The sequence below is a fragment of the Sciurus carolinensis genome, chromosome 2 (genome assembly GCF_902686445.1).
Source record: "Sciurus carolinensis chromosome 2, mSciCar1.2, whole genome shotgun sequence".
Classification (NCBI taxonomy): Eukaryota; Metazoa; Chordata; class Mammalia; order Rodentia; family Sciuridae; genus Sciurus; species Sciurus carolinensis.
The window spans coordinates 51,113,715-51,135,551 of NC_062214.1; the positions used below are offsets into that span (position 1 = coordinate 51,113,715).

The 21,837-nt window shown below is 38.4% G+C and overlaps 1 protein-coding gene across 1 annotated transcript; it reads left to right on the forward strand.

Moving 5' to 3' along the window:
- Positions 1 to 234: 234 nt before the first annotated feature.
- Cfap161 (cilia and flagella associated protein 161) lies at positions 235 to 20,019 on the forward strand. Its single transcript, XM_047540802.1, has 7 exons — positions 235 to 385; positions 1,113 to 1,202; positions 1,668 to 1,903; positions 3,096 to 3,180; positions 14,668 to 14,826; positions 17,188 to 17,261; positions 17,748 to 20,019. The coding sequence occupies exons 1-7, from the start codon at positions 317 to 319 to the stop codon at positions 17,941 to 17,943; spliced, it is 909 nt and encodes a 302-aa protein (XP_047396758.1). The 5' UTR covers positions 235 to 316; the 3' UTR covers positions 17,944 to 20,019.
- Positions 20,020 to 21,837: the final 1,818 nt, after the last annotated feature.

A 21,837-nucleotide genomic window follows, 5' to 3' on the forward strand; every position in this document is an offset into this window, starting at 1 on the left:
GATAAAAAAGAGAAAGTTTAAAATTTTTCTCTAGGGAACATTTAGGACAATCAGGTTTGTTCGTTGACTTGTTTTCCTCTTTGCAATTAATTAATCAGAATCGTGGAAGAAGGCGGGGTGGCGGATGACAGCTCGGGACTGGCCTGGGGACCCATTGACCCCGACGCTCCAGTTCGGGCCCCGCACCTGTGTGCAGTCACTCATTGGCCAGCAGTATACAAACCTTGACCAATCGCCCGCGGCCGGGTCGTCATGGCGACGGGGACGCTAACGCAGCGGTGTCCGTCCGGGGTCTGTTTTCTGGACAGCAGGGACGATGGCGCAGAATCTGTACTGTCCACGAGTCCGTGTGGGCAACTGGAACGAGGACATCTACCTGGAGGAGGTATGGAGGGCTTGGCCAGGTGCGGACTGGAACTCCTAGACCCTGCCCAAAGTCCGGCTTCCTCTCAAGCTTGGAGCACCCCAGCCTCCTCTCACCCAGCACACACCGAATACCCCTACACCCACCTTGGGAGTGTCCTGTAAATCCCAGGGCTCATGGGCTTCTACTCTAAGCACCCTGACCCTTCTTTTAAACTCGGATGCCTTGCTCTCACCCTGTGCATCCTGCGTAGGTCAGAGTCTCACTAAATTCTCCCGGGCCCTTGTTTGCTATAGTCCGAGACTACTGGCAGGCAAGCAGGAACCTCTAAATAGAATTACTGCCCCTCTCCTCTCCCTATCCTGGTGGCCCACGCCTTCCAAGGGACGGTGTTCATTGCCTCGCTTTCTCAAACAACCCTCTTAACAAACCTCTGGGGGAGGATTGGGCTTTCCAGCGTCCGTTATACAATCAGGGGGGACCTCTGAGGGGGAGAGATGACCTCCAGTTTCTACTCTTGATTGTCACAGGCTTTGTGTCTTTCTCCTTTTTCTAAACATTCTATACTGACATAAAGTATTATAGTAATGCTAAAAAAAATTTCCACCATTCTATTATTCTCACATTTCCTTTTCTGTTCTCACAGTTTGCCTTTTCATCTTGAGATTCTTCTGACGTAAAAGCTACCACTGTTCTGTTTAGGGCTATTGTACATACTTCGGAATTCATTCTTTTTCTCCTTAACCAGGAATACATGAAAGACTTTTTAGACAAGAGAGAGAAGGGGAAACTTCTCATTCAGAGAAACAGAAGATTGAAAAAGAATCTTTTGAGACCGGTAATTTAAAATTCCAACACTCTTTTCAAAATTTTTGTTGAATTAGTGTGATTATATGTTAAGCACGAAAAAATTCCATTTTTTCCATCTGAAAGTCACAGTGTTTAAAATTCCTTAACATTTTAGAAACATAAAGGAAGTCTGCTCTTCATGTTTACTTGCAATTTCCAAATAAAGAAATTAATAGATTAATAAGTAAAATACCTCTTACTGCTTAGGAAATTGTCAATGAAAGTTAATAATGGAGTTGACCCATTTGATTTTCACCAGCTTTCTTTGACATTATTTGGGATTACTGGGAGCTTAGCACTAGAAAAGTAGAAGGGAAAGGAAGAAAACTAAGGATTTGAGGGAATTCATGTGGGTGCTGGTCTGAGGAGAAAAGAGGGTACACCTGGAGTAGTTATGGCCCTGGCTGTTCAGGAATTGTCTGGATTTTTTGACAAATTCTTATTATAATTGTAGATGCAGCTTTCCATATCTGAAGATGGATATATTCATTATGGAGACAAAGTGATGCTTGTAAATCCTAACTATCCTGAGAGGGAAGAAACTGGTTTGTTTCAGTGTGGGGACCTGAGCCTGTGCATGACTCCAGATGAAATTACAGCCCACCTGCATGATGAATTAGAAGTGCCCTGTGGCCTGAGTGCAACTCTAACCAGGATCCCAGTCGGCAGAAACACTTTTACCATTTTAAGGTAGAGAAGATTGATTTCCAGCTCAGTTTCACCATAGTTATCAGTTTTCACTTGTAGCTTAAGGATGCTCTGGGATTGCAGCCATGCTGGCAGGAGGCAAAAGATATGTGAATGTTTTCCATGGTCTCATCATGCTGGCTTACCTTGAGAATTACTGACCTTTACAATCCTTTTTCCTTAGCAGGATTATTGGTAATTTGTGCTCATTTCAAAATGTTTGCTTCGTAATTATTTGATCCAGGGAATTAAATTCGAATTCTGCACGGAAGCAAAATGGATTTTTCCATTTTTCTTTTGATAGGACCTTTTATTTCTTATCTTTTTCTCTTTCCACATTTTTTATTGGTACATTAGAGTTGTACATAATGATGGGATTTGTTGTTACGTTTTTGTACATACATACAATATAGCAATATGATTAGGCCAATATTACTCCCCTCTACCCACCCCCCATTCCCTTCCTTCTGCCTTCTAATCTCTTTCCTCTACTGATCTCCCTTTGATTTTTTTCATTTTCTAATAACATAGAGACTTTAAACTCATCTGAGTGATTTTCTTCATTCTTTGTTATTTTTACAACAAAAGTATAGTTTAATACAAGGTGGTGGTAGATGGGATTTGCTTTTTAAAAATTTAAATGTCCATTAAAATGTACTGGAGGACATTTTGAAAATCTTAGAGAATAAAGAGACATAATCACAATTTAAAATCATTACCTTTGTTAACTAATTTATGATAGCAGTGTTTATATGACAAGAATATAGAGCCTTTAAGTTCTTAGATTTCTCTTGAGTACAGATAATTTATGTTAAAACCACTAAAATTTGATCACAAAATATATTTCCTGGAGGGTTAATAGGAAAGATTGTATTAAATATCTATGAATATGCTAGCTTGGTTCTTTCTAAAGATATGAATGCACCTGACTATAATTTCTTAGTGTACATTAGCATGATGTGCATGGTCCATTCCAGCCAAAGACTCACAAAGTGGTGATGCTTTGCATGCTGTCTATGGTGCAGGCAGAGAAGAACATGCCAACTGGATTTTATCCCCCACCCTAATTCAGTTATGGGATGTGAATATGGATTATCAAGAAAATAGATTATAAACAAAATTGCATACACAAAAAGTAGAGCTGTAGAATGATTCTAATCTGCATAGTTATATTGTACTTTTTCTCCACTGACAGTGCAGGCAAAGATGCCACTGGTCAAGTCCTTAGATATGGACAGGACTTTTACCTTGGAATAACAGGAGGATTTGAAAACAAAATGGTGAGTCTTTACTTGGCATATTTTCTTTGGATCATTTACATTTTTTAAAAAAATCCTCCAGTAACTACCTCCTGAGGTAGAGAACTCTACAGATGCAGATTCCATCTCTGAGTATGTTATGGTTTCAGTCTCCAGTTTTCACAGGCAGTTTTGGGCCAATTCTTCTAATTTTGTGAATTAAACAAAACAAAACAAAACAAAAAACCTCTAAAAGCTGGAGGAAGGGAGGAAAATCCTTTAGCAATACAATCAACAAAAAGCAAAGTTTATATAACTTCTTCCTGCAAATTAAATGATTGGATTAATTGATGATTATCTGACACCTGTCAAATGTCACCAATGCTAGCAAGGTATATTATCTGACAACTCTTTTGTCCACTTGTTTTTTAAGAGGCAGGGCCTCATTATGTACCCCAGGCTGACCTTAAACTTCTGGACTCCTGTGATCCTCCTGCTTTTAAGTAGGTGGGACTGTAGGCATGATGCTATCATGCCTGGTTCTGTTGGACAACTTTTTCATGCAAACTTTTGGTAATCAAACTTTTGTTTAATAAGGGAGAAGGACAATATTTAAATACTTAAATTTGCAGGGAACTTTTGAACTTTACCCTGGGAATTAAGAAGTGTAATAGAATCAGATAAATTTTGGTTTGAGTTCCAGAAACAGGCCTGTGAGATAGGAATTTGTTTTTTTTATTTTTTGTTTTACTTTTTTTAAATTTGTTTTTTATTTTTACAGACTGCATTTTGATTCATTGTACACAAGTGGGGTACAACTTTTCATTACTATGATTGTACACTTTGTAGATTCATATCATTCGTGTAGTCATATATGTACATAGGGTAATGATGTCTGTCCCATAAGTCAGTTAACCATTTTGAGTTTGTCTCATTTATAAAATGGGGAGTATTATACCTGTCTTACTGCATAAAAAGCAGAGTTGTAAATGCTTCACATGTATTAACTAATTCAGTTCTTCAAGTGAATCTATAAGGTAGGGACTCATTTACTTATTTTGCTAAGGGAAGTTGAGACACAGAGAGGTTAAATGGTTTTGCCTCAAGTCACCCAGCTATTAAGTGGCAGAGCTGGGACTACATAAAATTTCTCATTAACATTGAAGATTCTTTTATTATATGATATAGCACTGTTATTATTATTATTAGGTATTATTAAGAAAAAACAATGCTGCCAAGCTATGATGCATCATAGATAGCAAGGTGCAGCCGCTTTTATTTTTATTTTAACTTTTTGTGACACTGGAGATCAAACCTAGGGCATTAGTAATGCTAGTCAAGCACTTTACCACTGAGCTATTCCCCTAGTTCCATGTAGTCTGATTTTAAATGTAGATATTAAACACAAAATTGTTAAAACAGAGGGTGAAATCACCATTGTCTATACAAAGATTAGGATTCCTAACATTTGACTTATTTTATTTTATTTATTTATTTTTAAAATTTTTTTACAGACTACATTTTGATTCATTGTACACAAATGGGGTACATCATTTTGTTTCCATGGTTGTATGTGATGTAGATTTGTACCATTTGTGTAATCGTACATGTACACAGGGTAATGATGTCTGTCTCATTCCACCATTTTTCATACCCCCCTCCCTCTCCATAATCCAAATTTCCTCCATTCTTTTCTCACTCATCACACCCCCTACCCCCATCATATATTATTCTCCACTTATCAGGGAAAACATTCGGCCTTTGGTAGAATGGCAATTTTGACAATATTAATTCTGCCTATCCAAGAACATGGAAGATCTTTCCATCTTCTAAGGTTCTCTTTAATTTCTTTCTTTAGTGTTCTGTAGTTCTCATTTTAGAGGTCTTTCACCTCTTATGTTAGATTGACTCCCAAGTATTTTATTTTTTTCGAGGCTATTGTGAATGTGGTAGTTTTCCTAATTTCTCTTTCCAAAGATTCATCACTTATGTATAAAAATGCATTAGATTTATGAGCATTGATCTTAGGCCTTTGGTTTTTTGGGATTGGCTTATTTCACTTCACATGGTAGTCTCCAATTCCATCCATTTCTCTACAAATGCCATAATATTATTATTCTTTATGGCTGAATAATATTCCATTGTGTATATATACCACAGTTTCTTTATCCATTCATCTGTTGAAGGGCATCTAGGTTGGTTCCACAATCTAGCTATTATGAACTGAGCTGCTATAAACATTGATGTGGCTGCATCAATGTAGTATGCCGATTTTAAGTTCTTTGGGTATAGGCCAAGGAGTGGGATAACTGGATCAAAGGTGGGTCCATTCCAAGTTTTCTAAGGAATCTCCACACTACTTTCCAGAGTGGCTGCACCAATTTGCAACTCCACCAGCAATGTAAAAGTGTGCCTTTTGCCCCACATCCACGCCAACATCTTGTTGTGTTCTTTATTGTGTTCATTTTCGTTTGTGTTCTTGATAATAGCCATTCTAATTGGAGAAAGATGAAATCTTAGAGTTGTTTTAATTTGCATTTCTCTAATTACTAGAGATGCTGAACACTTTTTCATATATTTATTAATCGCCTGTATGTCTTCTTCTGTAAAGTGTCTGTCCAGTACCTTGGCCCATTTATTGATTGGTTCTTTGGTGTATTTTTGGTGTTAAGTTTTGTAAGTTCTTCATAAATTTTGGAGATAAGTGCTCTATCTGAAGTGCATGTGGAAAAGATTTTCTCCCACTCTATAGTCTCTCTCTTCACATTCTTGATTCTATCCTTTGCTGAGAAAAAAAACTTTTTAGTTTGAGTCCATTCCATTTATTGATTCTTGCTTTGATTTCTTGTGCTTTGGGAGTCTTGTTGAAGATGTCTGACCCTAAGCCAACATGATGAAGATTTGGGCCTCCTTTGCCTTCTGTTAGGTGCAGGTTCTCTGGTCTAATTCTTAAGTCCTTCATCCATTTTGAGTTGAGTTTTGTGCAGGGCGAGAGATGTAGAGGTTTAATTTTATTTTACTGCATCTGGGTTTCCAGTTTTGCCAGCACCATTTGTTGAAAAGGCTGTCTTTTCTCCATTGTATGTTTTTGGCTCCTTTGTCTAGTGTGAGGTGACTGTATTTATGTGGTTTTGTCTCTGTGTCCTCTATTCTGTACCATTGGTCTGCCTGTCTATTTTGGTGCCAATACCATCCTGTTTTTGTTACTATTGCTCTGTAGTATAGTTTAATATCTGGTATTGTGATATCTCCTGTTTCACTTTTTCTACTCAGGATTGTTTTGGCTATTAGAGGTCTCTTGTTCTTCCAGATGAAGTTCATGATTGCTTTCTCTGTTTCTATGAGGAATGTCATTGGGATTTAATTGGTATTGCATTGAATCTGTATAGCACCTTTGGTAGAATGGCCATTTTGACAATGTTAATTCTGCATATTCAAGAACATGGGAGATCTTTCCATCTTCGAAGGTTTTCTTCAATTTCTTTCTTTAGTGTTCTGTAGTTTTCATTGTAGAGGTCTTTCACCTCTTTTGTTAGATTAATTTCCAAGTATTTTTTTTTTTGAGGCTACTGTGAATGGAGTGGTTTTCCTAATTTCTCTTTCAGAGGATTCATCACTTATGAATAGAAATGCATTAGATTTATGCATATTGATTTTATATCCTGCTACTTTGCTGAATTCATTTATTAGTTCTAGAAGTTTTCTAGTGGAGTTTTTCGACTCTTCTAAATATAGGATCATTTCATCAGCAAATAGTGACAGCTTAAGTTCTTCTTTTCCTATTTGTATCCCTTTAATTTCTTTGGTCTCTCTAATTTCTCTGGCAATTGTTTCAAGAATGATGTTGAATAGAAGTAGTGAAAGAGGGCATCCCTGTCTTGTTCCAGTTTTTAGAGGGAATGCTTTCAGTTTTTCTCCATTAAGAATGATGTTGGCCATGGGCTTAGCGTAGATAGCCTTTACAATATTGAGGTATGTTCCTACTATTCCTATTTTTTTCTAGCATTTTAAGCATGAAGGGTGCTGTATTTTATCAAACACTTTCTCAGTATCTATTGAAACATCATATGATTCTTAACTTTAAGTCTACTGATGTGATGAATTACATTTATTGATTTCCAGATGTTGAAACAATCTTGCATCCCTGGGATAAACTCCACTTGAACATGGTGCACTATCTTTTTAATCTATTTTTGTATGCAATTTGCCAGTATTTTGTTAAGGATTTTTGCATTTATGTTCATCAGGGATATTGGTCTAAAGTTTTATTTCCTTGATGAGTCTTTGTCTGGTTTTGGTATCAGAGTGATACTAACCTCATAGAATGAATTTGGAAGGGTTCCCTCCTGTTCTATTTCCTGGGATACTTTGAGGAGTATTGGAATTAGTTCTACTTTAAAGATCTTGTAGAATTTGACTGAGAATCCATTTGGCCTGGGCTTTTCTTGGTTGGTAGGCTTTTGAAGGCTTCTATTTTGGTGCTTGAAATTGATCTGTTTAAATCGTGTATGTCTCCCTGATTCAGTTTGGGAGGATCATATGTCTCTAAAAGTTTGTCAATGTCTTTGATATTTTCTATTTTGTTGGAGTATAGATTTTCAAAGTAACTTCTAATTATGTTATGTAACTCAATGGTGTCTGTTGTGATCTATCCTTTTTCATCATGAATTCTAGTAATTTGAGTTTTCTCTCTCCTTCTCTTCATTAGTGTGGCTAGGGGTTTATCAACTTTGTTTACTTTTTCAAAGAACCAACTTTTTGTTTTGTCAATTTTTTGAATTGTTTCTCCTGTTTCAATTTCATTGATTTCAGCTCTGATATTAATTATTTCCTATCATCTTCTATTTTTGGTGTTGATCTGTTCTTTTTCCAGGGCTTTGAGATGTAATGTTAGGTCATTTAGTTGTTGACTTTTTATTTTTTTAATATATGAGCTCAATGCAATGAACTTTCTTCTAAGAGTGCTTTCAGAGTGTCCCAGAGATTTTGATATGTTGTGTTGTTGTTCTCATTTACCTCCTTATTTTTTAAATTTCTTCCCTGATGTCTTCTGTTATCATTGCATCCTTCAATAGCATATTCTTTAGTCTTCAGGTGTATGTGTAGTTTTTGTTTGTTATTTTATTGTTGATTTCTAAATGCATTCCATTCTGGTCTGATAGGATACAAGGTAGTATCTCTATTTTTTTGTGTTTACTAATGGCTTCTTTGTGGCATAGCATATGGTCTATTTGAGAGAAGGATCCATGAGTTGCTGAGAAGAAAGTATGTTCACTCCATGATGGATGAAATACTCTGTAAATGTCCATTAAGTCTATTTCATTGATTATATTATTTAGTTCTATAGTTTCTTTGTTTAGGTTTTGTCTGAAGGATCTATCCAATGGTGAGAGCAGTGTGTTAAAGTCCCCCACTATTATTGTGTTTTGGTCTATTTGATTCTTAAAATTGTGAAGGATTTATTTGATGTACGTGGATGCTCCATTGTTTGGGGCATAAATATTTAAAGTCATTATGTCTTGTTGTTTTATGCTTCCCTTAAGCAGTATGAAACTTCCTTCTTCATCCCTTCTGACTAACTTAGGTTTGAAGTCCACTTTATCTGATAGGAGGATGGAGACCCCTGCTTTTTTACTGGGTGCATGTGCATGATATGTTTTTCCTCATCCTTTCACCTTTAGTCTGGATGTCTTTTTCTATGAGATGAATCTCTTGAAGGCAGCATATTGTTGGGTCTTTCTTTCTTATCCAATCTGCCAGTCTATGTCTTTTGATTATTGAATTTAGGCCATTAACCTTCAGGGTTATTATTGTGATATGATTTGTATTCCTGGTAATTTTGGCTTATTTTTGGTTTTTAACTTGACTTGGTTTCTCCTTTGATTGGCTTTTCCTTTAGGGTAGTTCCTCCCTTTGCTGATTTCTATTGTTTTTCACTTCCTCCTCGAAATATTTTGCTGAGAATGTTCTGTAGTACAGGTTTTCTATTTGTAATTTTAACTTTTGTTTATTGTGGAAAGATTTTATTTCTTTGTGAAATCTGAAGGTTAGTTTTGCTGGGTATAGGATTCTTGGTTGGCATCCGTGTTCTTTCAGAACTTGAAATATATTGTTCCAGGCCCTTCTTGCTTTTCGAGTCTGGGCTGAGAAATATGCTGATATCTGTATTGGTTTCCCTTTATGTGTAATCTGACACTTTCCTCTTGCAACCTTTAAAATCCTATCTTTATCTTGTTTATTTTCATTATAATATGTCTTGGTGTGGATCTGTTGTAATTTGTTGCACCTGGTGTTCTGTAAGCCTCTTGTATTTGATTTTTCATGTTTTGGAAATTTTCTGATATTATTTCATTGAACAGGTTGTTCATTCCTTTGGTTTGTATCTCTGTGCCTTCCTTGCTCAATCCCAGTAATTCTTAAATTTGGTCTTTTCATGATATCCCATAATTCTTGGAGATTCTGTTCATGACTTCTTAACATCTTCTCAGTTTGTTCAACTTTTATTTTCAAGATTAAATATTTTGAATTATCTTCATCGTCTGAGATTCTGTCTTCCACGAGATCTATTCTGTTGGTGATGCTTTCTATTGAGTTTTTAATTTGGTTTATTGTTTCTTTCATTTCAAGTATTTGTTTTTTTTTTTTTTTTTCAGAATCTCTATCTCTTTATTGAAGTGTTCTTTTGCTTCCTGCATTTGCTCTTTTAACTGTTTACTGGAATGATCATGCATTGCCTCCATTTGCTCTCTTATCTTGTCTTTTACTTCATGGATCATTTTAATTATGCAGATTCTAAATTCTTTTTCTGTCATTTCTACTGCCATGCTGTCATTGAATTCTATCAAAATAGCATCTTGGTTTGTTAGGGACACCTTCTTCCCCTGTTTTTTCACATTGCTTCTGCATATTCCCCTCTAGCAGTGAAGACCCGAGGTACTGACGTTTCCCCCCTGCAGGCTTATTGTGACCCTGCAGTTTTCCACTACCTCTCTTTTAAAGGGGACATCAATAATAGCAGCACCCAATACAGAGAAAATGCAGCTTTGAACCAGACAGCCCCTATAAAGACTTTAACATTATTGTAATAATCAGGATGAGTTTGATTACTATTTACTGTATTTCTAGTTGTGAACAAGAGGATGGGGAAGGGTGTAGGATGTAAGTGAGTAAATAGAGGTACCTGTCAAAGGGCCTCCAGTCTCTTGTAGATGTCTCAGGAAGGGAGCTGCCCTTCCAGTGATGATGACCACACCCTCAGGAATAATTCAAAATGCCTGCACCAGCCTCCAAAGAAGCTGGGGAGCCCCAGTGAGGGTGTGCTGAGTCGCACAGAGGGCAGGTGCAGTGTCTCTCTGCAGTGGGGGGGGGGGGCTAGGTGGGCTCGGTAACCAGCGTCTGTCTGTGGTGAGGGGGCAGGTGGGCAGCTGGCTTATTTTATTTTCTAAGTGTCATTTATTTACTTATTTGTATTTATTTACTCCCTCCCCCACCCCCCCGCCACAGTACTGGAATTGAACTCAGGGATGTTCTTCCAGGAGCTCCACCACAGCCCTTTTTATCTTTTGAGACATCATCTCACTAAGTTCCCCAGGCAGTCCTCGAACTTTCCATCCTCCTGCCTCAGTCTCCCAAGTTGTTGGGATTGTTGGCATGCCTCACTGTGCCTGGTTATATATTCTTTTATAAACCTTAGATGTAACCATAATGAATACATAGCTGTATTATTTTTTTAAAGGACATTTCTCAAAGCTCTTCATGATAATCATATTTAATGAGTGCAAGATACATAATTGTGTGGAAGTATCATAGTTTATCTAGTTTTTATTCTACTTCTGGGTGGTGGTTTGGTGTTCATATTTTCCTATTATGTGTAAAGTTTCAGTGTGTATCTGTGTATAAATTCTTAAAACTTCTTCCTCCCAATCCCAAATAAGGATTCTCTCTTTAATATAGATTTTTTTGGAGGGAGGGGCATAGAATTACTGAGACAACAAATATGAATAATTTTGAAATTATTGATACTTACAACAAATTCTTTTTGTAATGGGTTCTACCAATTTGTACTCTCAAAAACAGTAAATAAGAAAGTTATTAATCATATTAAATATTGTGTTAGCTTTGTGTTATTATGACCAAAATACTTGACAAGACCAATTTGGAGGAGGAAAGGTTTATTTTGTTTCCTGCTTTCAGAGATTTAGACCATTTAGGGCTGACTCCATTGCTTTGGATCCAAGTGAGGAAGAACATGATGGTGGAGGAACACTGCTCACCTCATGGTAGCCAGGAAGCAGACAGAGGAAAGGGTTTTGGTGAAGGGTCATAGGGAAGATGCACCCTTCCAGAATATGCCCCCAGTGACCCACCTCCTCCAGCCACATCCCACCTGCTTACAGTTAACACCTGGTCAGTCCATTCAAACCAAGATGGCCCAATTAGGTTACAGTTCTCACAGTCTAATGATTCCCTTTCAGAACTTTTCTACAGTATCATGGGAGCTTTTGGGGGACACCCCATATCCAAGTCATAACAAATATCATACTTATAATCTTTACTACTTTGATCCACCAAAAAAAAATGAAAGGAAAAATGATATGTAAATATTACAGTGCTTTAATATCCCTAAGTTTTAAATTTCTCCCTTATTTATTTTCTCTCTTCTTTGAATTATGTGTTCTTTGACTATATATTAATTTGTGTTCATATATCTGCTCCTTCATAGATTATTAAAATCGTTCGTATTTCTTGGTAATATTTTCTCCCATGTACTTACTGGCTTTTAAGTTGTAGCTCTAATATTATGCTCTTGAGTAAAATCTATCAATGTTTTCCTTTGAATTTTTTCCATTGCTTTTAAGATTTAGTCTGTTTTAGAGAACCTATATTAAAAATTTGGAACTGTGGATGTAGCTCAGTGGTACAACACTTGTCAGCCTGTGCAAGGCCCTAGGTTCAATTTCTAGCATGAAAAAAAAAATTAACTTCTAGATGTTTGTAGTTTGAGTCTTGTTTAAATTTATTTTTTGATCCTCTGGGATTTATTTTGATAAAAGGTTTTATGGGAGTATCTAAATTTCCCCAAGTGACCATTCATACTGTCATATCTGTTATCTCTTAACTATTCCTTTCTCTACCAACACATGATGTTTCCCTTAGCAAATACTAAATTATTATGTGTACTACACATTGTCTCTGAGCTTTCTATTTTGACCCATTGGACTCTAGTTGTCTATTTTTATTCTAGGACAAGATTATCTTAATTACTATAGCTTTATAATATATTTTGACAACTTGTAACTATCTCTGATTACACTTCCTTGTCCAAATTACTTTAGAAATTTTTTCCAATTGAATGTAAAAATTATTTTCATCAAGGTTCTCTGCCCTTGCAGGAAAAATTTACCTCATGTTTTGATAGGCATTGTAACATAATAACATTTACATGTTCAGTAGCTCTTCTGAGATGTCTCTCCATTATTCCCTTAGTAAAATTTTCTTTCTCTCAGTAAGATTTCATGACTTTCTTCACATGGGTTTGACACTGATCTTATTAACATATATATTCCTTGACATCTTGTATTTTTGGATACCATTCTAAGGAGGTCCCTTTGATAAGATAAGAAAAGAACATTTGATAACATGAAGAATAATTTATAAAATATAAGAATATAAGAAAATATTCTTATATTATAAAGAATATAAGAAAATATAAATATAAGAAAATATAAGAAAACTATCAGTTTTTATATTCACCTTTGATGAAATTACTCATTCTTTCAAATAGTTTTTCAGTTGATTCTTGTGTTTTCTAGGTAGACAACAATTTCATCCTCAAAAAGTGACAATTTCTTTCTTCCCCAGTTCTTAGACTCCAATTTCTGTTTCCTGTCTTTGAATTAGCAAGTACTTTCGGGCATTCATAAAAAAAAAAATCTGGCAATAGTGTCCTTGTGGGTTAGAGCCTGATTTTGTTATTGTTTTCTTTACATGAACACAACAGTTTGTGGTTTGAGACAGGTATTCTTCCCCATTTCAAGTTCTGGTTTTGTACTGCTCTCAATGGCACCACTGTTCTATTTTCTAGGGCTCAAGTTGTGGTGTGCTTTGGGTCCATGTCCCTTTCCCACCTATGTCCTGCTAAGTGTCATGTTCCACTGCTTTCCCTTTGGCCCGTCCTCTCATTCCCACTGCAGACCTCCATCAGGCCTACAGTGTTTGCCCACTTTGTCCATCCTGACTTCAGATCATCATAGCTGGGGTGCTGTCAGATGAATTCTTTAAAACCTCATCATGTCTGGTCACCTCACTGAAAAGCCACCATGACTCCCCACTGCCCTCTGAAAGAGGTTCCAGGTGCTCACTGTGGCATTTGAGGTTCCCCGATGAGGTGCCCCCACCTTTCCTGTTTGTGTCTCTGGCTCCCCAGCACTCTGCTTCTCCTCAAAGCCTTTCTTCAGCCCCCAGGGGAGCACTGTGCTTCCCCACTGCCCTCACATAGCACATTGTATGCAGCTCTGCTAGATAGCTCTTTCCTTATTGTTAGTTGTGTTAACTTCACATCACTATAACAAAATACTGGAGATGATCGACATAGAAAGAGAAAAGCTCCATTTTGGCTCATAGTTTTGGTGGTTCCAGTCCATGATCAGTTGGCTCCATCATTGCTTAGGGTCTGTAGTGAGGCAGCACATCATGGGGGGAGCTCATGGCAGGGCAAAAACTGCTTCTACCATGGGCCAGGTAGCAAAGATGAGAAAGGGGTCCCACAATCCCCTTTGCAGAACATCCCCAAAGAGCTAAGGGCCTCCCTCAAGTCCCCACCTTTCAAAGGCTCCACCATCTCCCAAGAACCAACCTGGGGAAAATGCCTTTAGCACATGGGCCTTAAGGGGTCCTTCAGTACCCAAACCATAGCAAGATGCATCCCTTATCTATATTGTGTCTCTTCTCCTGCTAGGAGAGAACTCACTGAAGATGCATTTCTACCTTCCCCTATAGTGCCCCACTGTACAGTCTGATTTTGGTATTCAAAGAAAGGAGAAGTAGTTTGAGATAAGTGCATGTGTGTGTTGGTCTCTGCATTTGGAGATGGCATTTATAAAGAAGAGGAAAATCATGCTTTCTCATATAATCAGAAAGAACAGGGTTTTTGAAAACTGCTTTTGAAACCCAGCACAGTGGTACACACCTATAATCCCAGCTCTTCTGGAGTTTGAGGAGAAAGGATTGCAAGTTGAAGGCTAGCCTGGCTAATTTTCTAAGACCCGGTCTCAAATAGAAAAAAAAAAAAAAAAAAAAAAGAAGGGGCTGGGGATGTACCTCAGTGGTGGAATGTCCCAGGTTCCATTGCCAGTACAAAATATAAATACAAAAAAACAAAACCAAATTCCAAATGAACAACAAATTTCAAACAAACAACAACATTAAAACTGCTTTTGAACACTCTTGCCATCCTGTTTGTTGCTTGCTTATTTCCCCAGCTTTTCCACTAGCTATGATTTTGTTTCATCTGCCTGTTGTCATTTCCAGTTGTATTTATCCAGTGACCACAGGACCCTTCTGAAGTCATCTAAGAAGTCTTGGCTCCAGGAGGTATACCTGACAGATGAGGTCTCCCACCTGAACTGTTGGCAGGCTTCCTTCCTTGACCCACAGCTGCGCCTGGAGTTCGAAGGCTTCCCCATCCGGGTGCGTGCATGGTTGGGGTGGGGGGCACAGATTTCGAGGTTATGAGGCTGCAAGACTGAGAGGCTGCAGGATGAATGCGCCAATGCCACCACTTGTTCCTGTCGGTAAAACAGAGATTTTTCCTAGCTCAAATAGCTTGCTATCTATTTTTCTTTATTTTTAATTCAAATTTGGAAGGCACTCATTTGTCCTGTGGCAGCATCCTGCATTAGTGTTTCTCAACCCCGACTGCGGGTTAGCATCTCTAAGGGACTGTTTTTACAAAACAGTAAAGATCAAGCCAGGCAGGGTGATGCGCACTTGTCATCCCAGCAACTTAAAGAGATTGAGGCTGGAGGATCACAAGTTCAAGGCCAACCTCAGCAACTAGTGGGACACTGTCTCAAACAAACAACAACAACAACAACAACAACAAAAATAAAAAATAAAAAGGACTGGGGATGGAGCTTAGTGGTAGAGCATCCCTGGGTTTAATCCCATTGAAGTTCTCATTGCTAAAGAGACTGGGAAGTCTCAGGGAGGTGAAGGAGAGAACAGGGCAGCCACATAGGTAACACAGTGGTCCTGCAAAGAGTATCATTCTTGTTGTCACTGGGGGACATGTTATTAGACTTGGGCCCCGTGTGACTGGAACCTGAGGCAAGGTCCTGTTGGCAAGTAGGGGTTGGTGGCACAGACCTCACTTTTGGCTTTGCTATTCATCAACTTGTTAGAAGTCACTGGAAGAGTATGGGATTAGCAGAAAGAATTTATAGATTGGCCCTCCATGGCTGCTGCCCCTTTTCCAGAAAGTGGCCACAGGTGTAGGTCACTAAATCTGTTCCACACATAGTGCCAGTCTCTTTGGACCTTTGCTGGTAGGAGCCAACTTCACAAGTGTCTTCCTCCCAGAATCCACAATGAAGCAGGCTTGACAGATTTCTTGTCTTCAGTTATTTCTTTGCCAAGTGTTGCTCTCCTAGAAATTGTGTTTCATTTCCACCATTTAAGCTGTCAGTGCCTCAGTTCCTTATCTGTACATAGGGACATTAATAATATCCACCTTAGGAGATTTTGTGAAGACAAAAAGATTAATTTACATGAAAAGTGCCTGGCTTACAGAATGCACTGGTTAGTATTCATTGTTGTCTTAGGGTTGTTACGTTCTGGAAGGTGCAGTAGCCCCAGCACAGGAGTTCTTTGCACCACTGCTAACTCACCTTGTGTCCTAAGGCAGTCCTCTCAACCTCACTCAGTCATGGTTACACATCTGCAAAATGGGAACCCCTGACCTCTCCAGGCTACCTTGTACAGGCTACCACCCTCTGGCCAGAGGCCATCAGGAGCACTTGCAATTGAGCAAATTAGGTTTATTACTTGTTGGGAAGAGGGAGAATGCATATCTTGGGGAAGAGTGGGGCACCTCAGTAAGCAGGTGTTGGGAAAGATACTTAATACAATTTGGGCTTTGGTTGGGTATTTTGAGGAGAGTTCCAGGAAGCAAGGCTTTCCTCTGGGTTGGGTGCTGTCAGGAAACAAAGGGGATCCTGTGATTGGCCCATCAGCAACTCTAATCTATAGGGAGGGCAGACAAAGGCGAAACTAAAACTGACATTGGTAAAGAGACAGTGGTCATTTGTGGTAGCAGGAGAGCAGGACGTTTGGGATTTTGTGATCTGAATAATGCTCTGTTTTGCCTGTGTTCAGACCTGACTACAGAATGGTTTTGATCTTGTCTTGACCCAGAATGGTCAGAGTGGCCTTGTCTACTGTGGACAGTCCATGAAATCCAGACTGTTTTCTAAGAGAACACTGAGCACAGCTGAGAGGAGGTCCAGCTTCTGGATGCCAGGGGCTGCTTTTCTCTCTGACACAACATTTAGCTTATGTTAGTCAGACTTTCAAGGTAATATTTATTTTTTCCCATTGTAAAGACAATATATGTTCACTTACGAAGTCAGACAAGCACACCAAGATATACAAATTACTAGTAATAGTTCCACCTTCCACTGATAACCACTGTTGTTTACTATTTATTTTCCTATACATATGTATAGGTAATTTTTTAAAAGATAGAATATCATGATTTTTTTTTACACTTAATAACACCATTGGCCATATCTCATGTTGTCAAAGATCTCCATTATGATTTTGAATAATTATTCTGTCATATGAATATCCACGGTAATGTATTTAATCAAATGCTTGACTTCTAAGATATTCCATAAATATGTATGGATAAATATGTACATATAAATATGCATAAATAATTATATATGTATGTTAAATTGGAATATGGTATAACTCTAGATTTTTGCATATAGAAAAATGGAGGCCTTAATTCAGGATGCTAATAGCATACTTTGTTTTTTAATCTTAAAGGCAAATGAAAAAATTGTCATCTATCACCGCCACACGAATCGGGGATTGGCAGTCCACCGCAATCTTTTCTTAAGGTATCGTATTGCAGAGTACAGCAAAATGCCACATACAGGGCATGTGAATATAAACACAGACACACACACACAAATCTTTTGATGATGAAATGTTGTCACACAGAACTCTGATGTTGTGAAAATCTTATTGGAACCCCTTTTAAATAAATTCTTCCCTACAGGATTTTAGCTATAATGGACATGAACATACCTCATCCTCGCCCAAACAGGGTGAAATCTTCCTGTAAACAGGCCACATCTTAGATATCCCAAGGGCTTAAAGTGTAGTAGTCTGCTTTGTTAGGTGGTTTTGAGATGAAATGAAATCCTATTGAAAATAGTTACTTGAGGATTGGGGAGATAGCTCAGTTGGTAGAATGCTTGCCTTGCAAGCACAAGGCCCTGGGTTCAATCCCCAGCACCGCAAAAATAATAATAATAATAATAATAATAATAATAATAATAATTACTTGATTTCCAACCAGAATTAATCCTTTCTTGCTCCAGGACTTATTTTGGAAAGGAAGTTGAAGTTGCAGCTCACACACATCTGGATTCACACAGAGTTGAAAAACCAAAGAACCATTGGATTTTGGTTACTGGGAGTCCCAGGAAAGATTCGTCTACCATGCTGGACCTGCCCAAACTGCCGGCAGAGGACACCCAAACCACGGAGCAGGCCCTAGGCCTTGACACACAGTAACATATCAGGCAAATACATGTTATCTTGGGCCTTGTGCTTATCCAATTTAGCTTTAAAATAAATTGGAAATCTTCATCATGCCTCAAACTGATTTAGATACAGAATTCTTTGAATACTATATTAAAATAAAGATTATGTTAAGATTATAAATTAGTGGTGGTAGGGGTCTAGGATATGAGAAAACTAGCTCTGAAAAGTGAGTAGTATTTGGAAATGACAAATGCTGGTCCTTTGTTGAAAACCAAATTCTGAAGAACCCAGTAGCCCTGACTTAGTTCCTTCCTAGTAGCATCTCCTACAAGGACTGTGTGTTAGTCTTTAAAAATTTCTATGTAATAAAGCTATCAGAACACCACTGAATTTTTTGTACTTCTGTGCCCACCTTGACCCTGTATGAGGTACATCAGTATGTAGCTGTGAGTCATAGTCTTACTTGAAATTTAAAATTCTCCCTCTTATAAAACATTAATATTTTTGCTTCTACCTCTAGCTTAGAAGGTCAAGCCCTCCACCTGACTTGTTACCTATTATTTTATAATGATCTTCAAACCAAAGAGTACCTTTATCTCTATCTTCAAAACTAGTACATTAATGCAGGCATTCATGCGATTTGAAAGTTCGTGACAAAATACATATTTATCCTTTCATTTGTTTCTTCAATCATCCAAACTTCATTCAGTGCCTATGATGTGTAAGGTATTATGAAAGGTTGCCCAACCTTGTAGGTACCGTAAACTGCAGGACAAATAAATATGTTGTGAGGCACGAAGTAGGCCCCAGCTGTGTTTTAAATAGATGCGCTGTTGGCGGTGCAGATTGACCTTCTTCAGGGAGCTGGCTTTGCCATCAAGCATGTGGGATTTAGGGTGAGGTTCCACCTCTGGCTGTGAGTTGGATTTACCTTGGACACTTTTGCAGTTCCTCATGTGGTGTCCCAGCCAGAAATTCCGATTTAATGGTCTGGGTGCAGCCTGGGCATTGGGCTTTGTCAGTGTTCTTCAGATGGCTCCAACGTGCTGTCAAGGGGAGACTACTGTGTCAGGAGGTGGAGAAAGAAGTAACAGTTCCTAGGGCTGATCAGAGAAGGCTTTTGTCAGTGGGTCTCAGCTTGACTGCACATTTAGGATCCCCTGGAGAATTTGAAAACACCCACTGCCCAGGCTGCCTTTTGGGCCTTTCAATCAGGTGGGGCTTTTAAAAAATTTAAATGCTTACATTCATCTCCAGAGATCCTTAGTTACTTGGAGTGGAGCCCAGGTATCAGTATTTTTAAAAATCCACCAATTAATTTTAATTTGTTTTCATATTGGGAATTGAACCCAGGGATGCTTTACCACTGAGCTATATCCCCAAGGTCTTGCTAAGTTGCTTAGGGCCTCACTAAATTGCTGAGGCTGGTCTCGAACTTGTGATCCGCCTGTCTCAACCTCTGAGATCTCTGGGGTTACAGGAATGTGCATCTCCACTAATTAAATTTAATGTGCAGAATGGGCTGAGAACCACCGGCTTAACTGAGAGCAAGATTAAGTTGCCTGTGTGTCTCCAAAGAGCAACATGTAGGTAAATCTGGGCTACCTGCCCATCTGGAGAAAGACATTCTGTAACCATCTGCAAGCATCAAAACCAGTTCTATACTTGCTCATTCCCATGATAAGGTCATTCTTGAGCCCATCAAGAACAGACAGCATTGGTGGTTTCTTGTCTGAATCACCCAGGTTCAGTACCACCCATCAGAAATTGGTTCCACTGACCAAGTTTGCAGACTCACAGCCAGTACAGCTACAGCATGACTGCCACCTAGCTGACTGTCATTGCCAAGTGCATCACTTTAATGTACACATTGCATTCAGAGAGGCTTTTTCAAACATGAAAAAGAAAACCTGTGTCTCTCACAATAGAGGAAAGATAGTCAGTAACTAGAAAGTAAGCACTGCTGAATACATGCACTACATGCACCAGCTGTGCCATCTATACATCAGTCTGCTGCCTTGGGTCCCTTGAGCATCTTACACAATTATGAAGGGCTTTTTTAAAATTAATTTTTAAAAATTTGTTCTAATTAGTTGTACATGACGGTAGAATGCATTTATACATTTTAATAAATCATATGTAAATGGAGTGTAATTCCTATTTTTCTGATTGTACTTATTGTAGGATCACATTGGTCATACAGTCATATATGTACATGAGGTAATAATGTCTGTTTCACTCTACTATCCTTCCTATCACCATACCCCTTCCCCTCCCTTCACTCCCCTATTCCTAATATAAAGTAACTCTATTCTTCCCTAGTGTCCCCCTTTATTGTGCCCCCCTTATTGTGAATTAACATCCACATATCAGAGAAAACATTTGGCCTTTGTTTTTTTGGATGTGACTAATTTCGCTTAGCATAATATTCTCCATTTCCATTCATTTACCAGCAAATACCATAATTTCATTCTTCTTTAAATTGGAGTAATATTCCATTATATATATATATATATATATATATATATATATATATATATATATATATCACATTTTCTTTATCCATTCATCTGTTGAAGGGCACCTAGGTTGGTTCCACAGTTTAGCTATTGTGAATTGAGTTGCTATAAACATTGAATTGACTGCGTCATTGTAGTATGAAGGGCTTTTGACACTTGGTTCTTTATTTAGTTCCCACTGCTCCTTAGGGTTTTATATAGGGTCTTGGTCACTGCTTATCCCCTCTTCCTGGAAAGAAAGTGACTATTAAGGGAACGAATGAGTCAACAAACGATCAATCCATAACTTGTACAGAGGAGGCACCAAGCTTGGAGGAGTGAAATACTCTGCTCAAGGCCACAGAGCTCAAAAACAGCAGAACTTTGGCAGAACTAAGCGTGCTAACTCTCCTTCTAGACCAAAGTTTCCTGATCTCACCACTCTTGTTCATTGATTTTATTGTTTTATATTTTTTTTCTCCAAATAATTCTTTTTCTTGTGGACTGTCCTGTGCATTATATGATGTTTGGCAACAAACCTGGACTCTGCAGTTAGTAGCACTCCTGTAGTTATGAGAACCCCAGACATTGCTAAATGTCCCCTGGGGGAAAATCTGGATTTGAGGGTCACCATCCTAGACATTCTAAATATTTACTTGACATTTTCAGAGGATGGCATGAAAGGTTCATTCCCTCCTTTCTTTTCTTTCCTTTCCTTTTCCTTCCCCTTCCCTTCCCTTCCCTTCCCTCCCTCCCTCCCTGCCTTCCTTCCTCTTTCCTTCCTTCCTATCTTCTTTCTCCCTTCCCTTCCCTTCCCTTTCTTTCCCTTCCCTCTTCTCCCCTCCTTTCACTTTCCTCCCCCTCCTCCCTTTCCTGTAGAAATTAGAATATGTGGTCTATGATATGTATTCTAGGGATCTTAATAATCTGCTTTGAACTTCTGAGCTGGGTTTTAATGCAAACCTAGAATTCTGGCAGGTGCAAACTGGCCCTCCAGGTGCAGTTGCTGTGTGGACTTTGGGCAGAAACCTGAAGGCGCATGGTGCCTCAACAGTGGCCTCCAGTGTGGAACATACAAGATGGCCACTAATATGTGAAAAGAAGACTTCACATCTTAATGTATAATGTATATCATTATTTTATCCTTCAAAACACATTCACATGCGTGCTTTACAATTGTTCAAAAAGTTAGTTTTCAATGTGCATGATATTTTAACTTAGTAGGCATGAGTAAAATTGATAAATAGAAGTATACTTAAGTATGTTTCAGAGAAAATGTTCAAAATTTGTGGGGAAGGGTGCATAATCACAAATGGTGGAAACCATCCTACATGCTGTGTAGGATGTTATATAGCACCTAGTCATGGTGGTTGTAGCGATACACATGTAGCTCTGCCCTGAGTTGTGGATTTAGGCTCCTCCCAGA

Excerpts from the sequence above, each read along its gene's own strand:
- Cfap161 (XM_047540802.1), top strand. The coding sequence starts at position 317 with ATGGCGCAGAATCTGTACTGTCCACGAGTCCGTGTGGGCAACTGGAAC. Across the intron at positions 1,203-1,667 it reads AAAAGAATCTTTTGAGACCG|ATGCAGCTTTCCATATCTGA; the intron begins GTAATTTAAAAT and ends TTATAATTGTAG. Across the intron at positions 1,904-3,095 it reads AACACTTTTACCATTTTAAG|TGCAGGCAAAGATGCCACTG; the intron begins GTAGAGAAGATT and ends CTCCACTGACAG.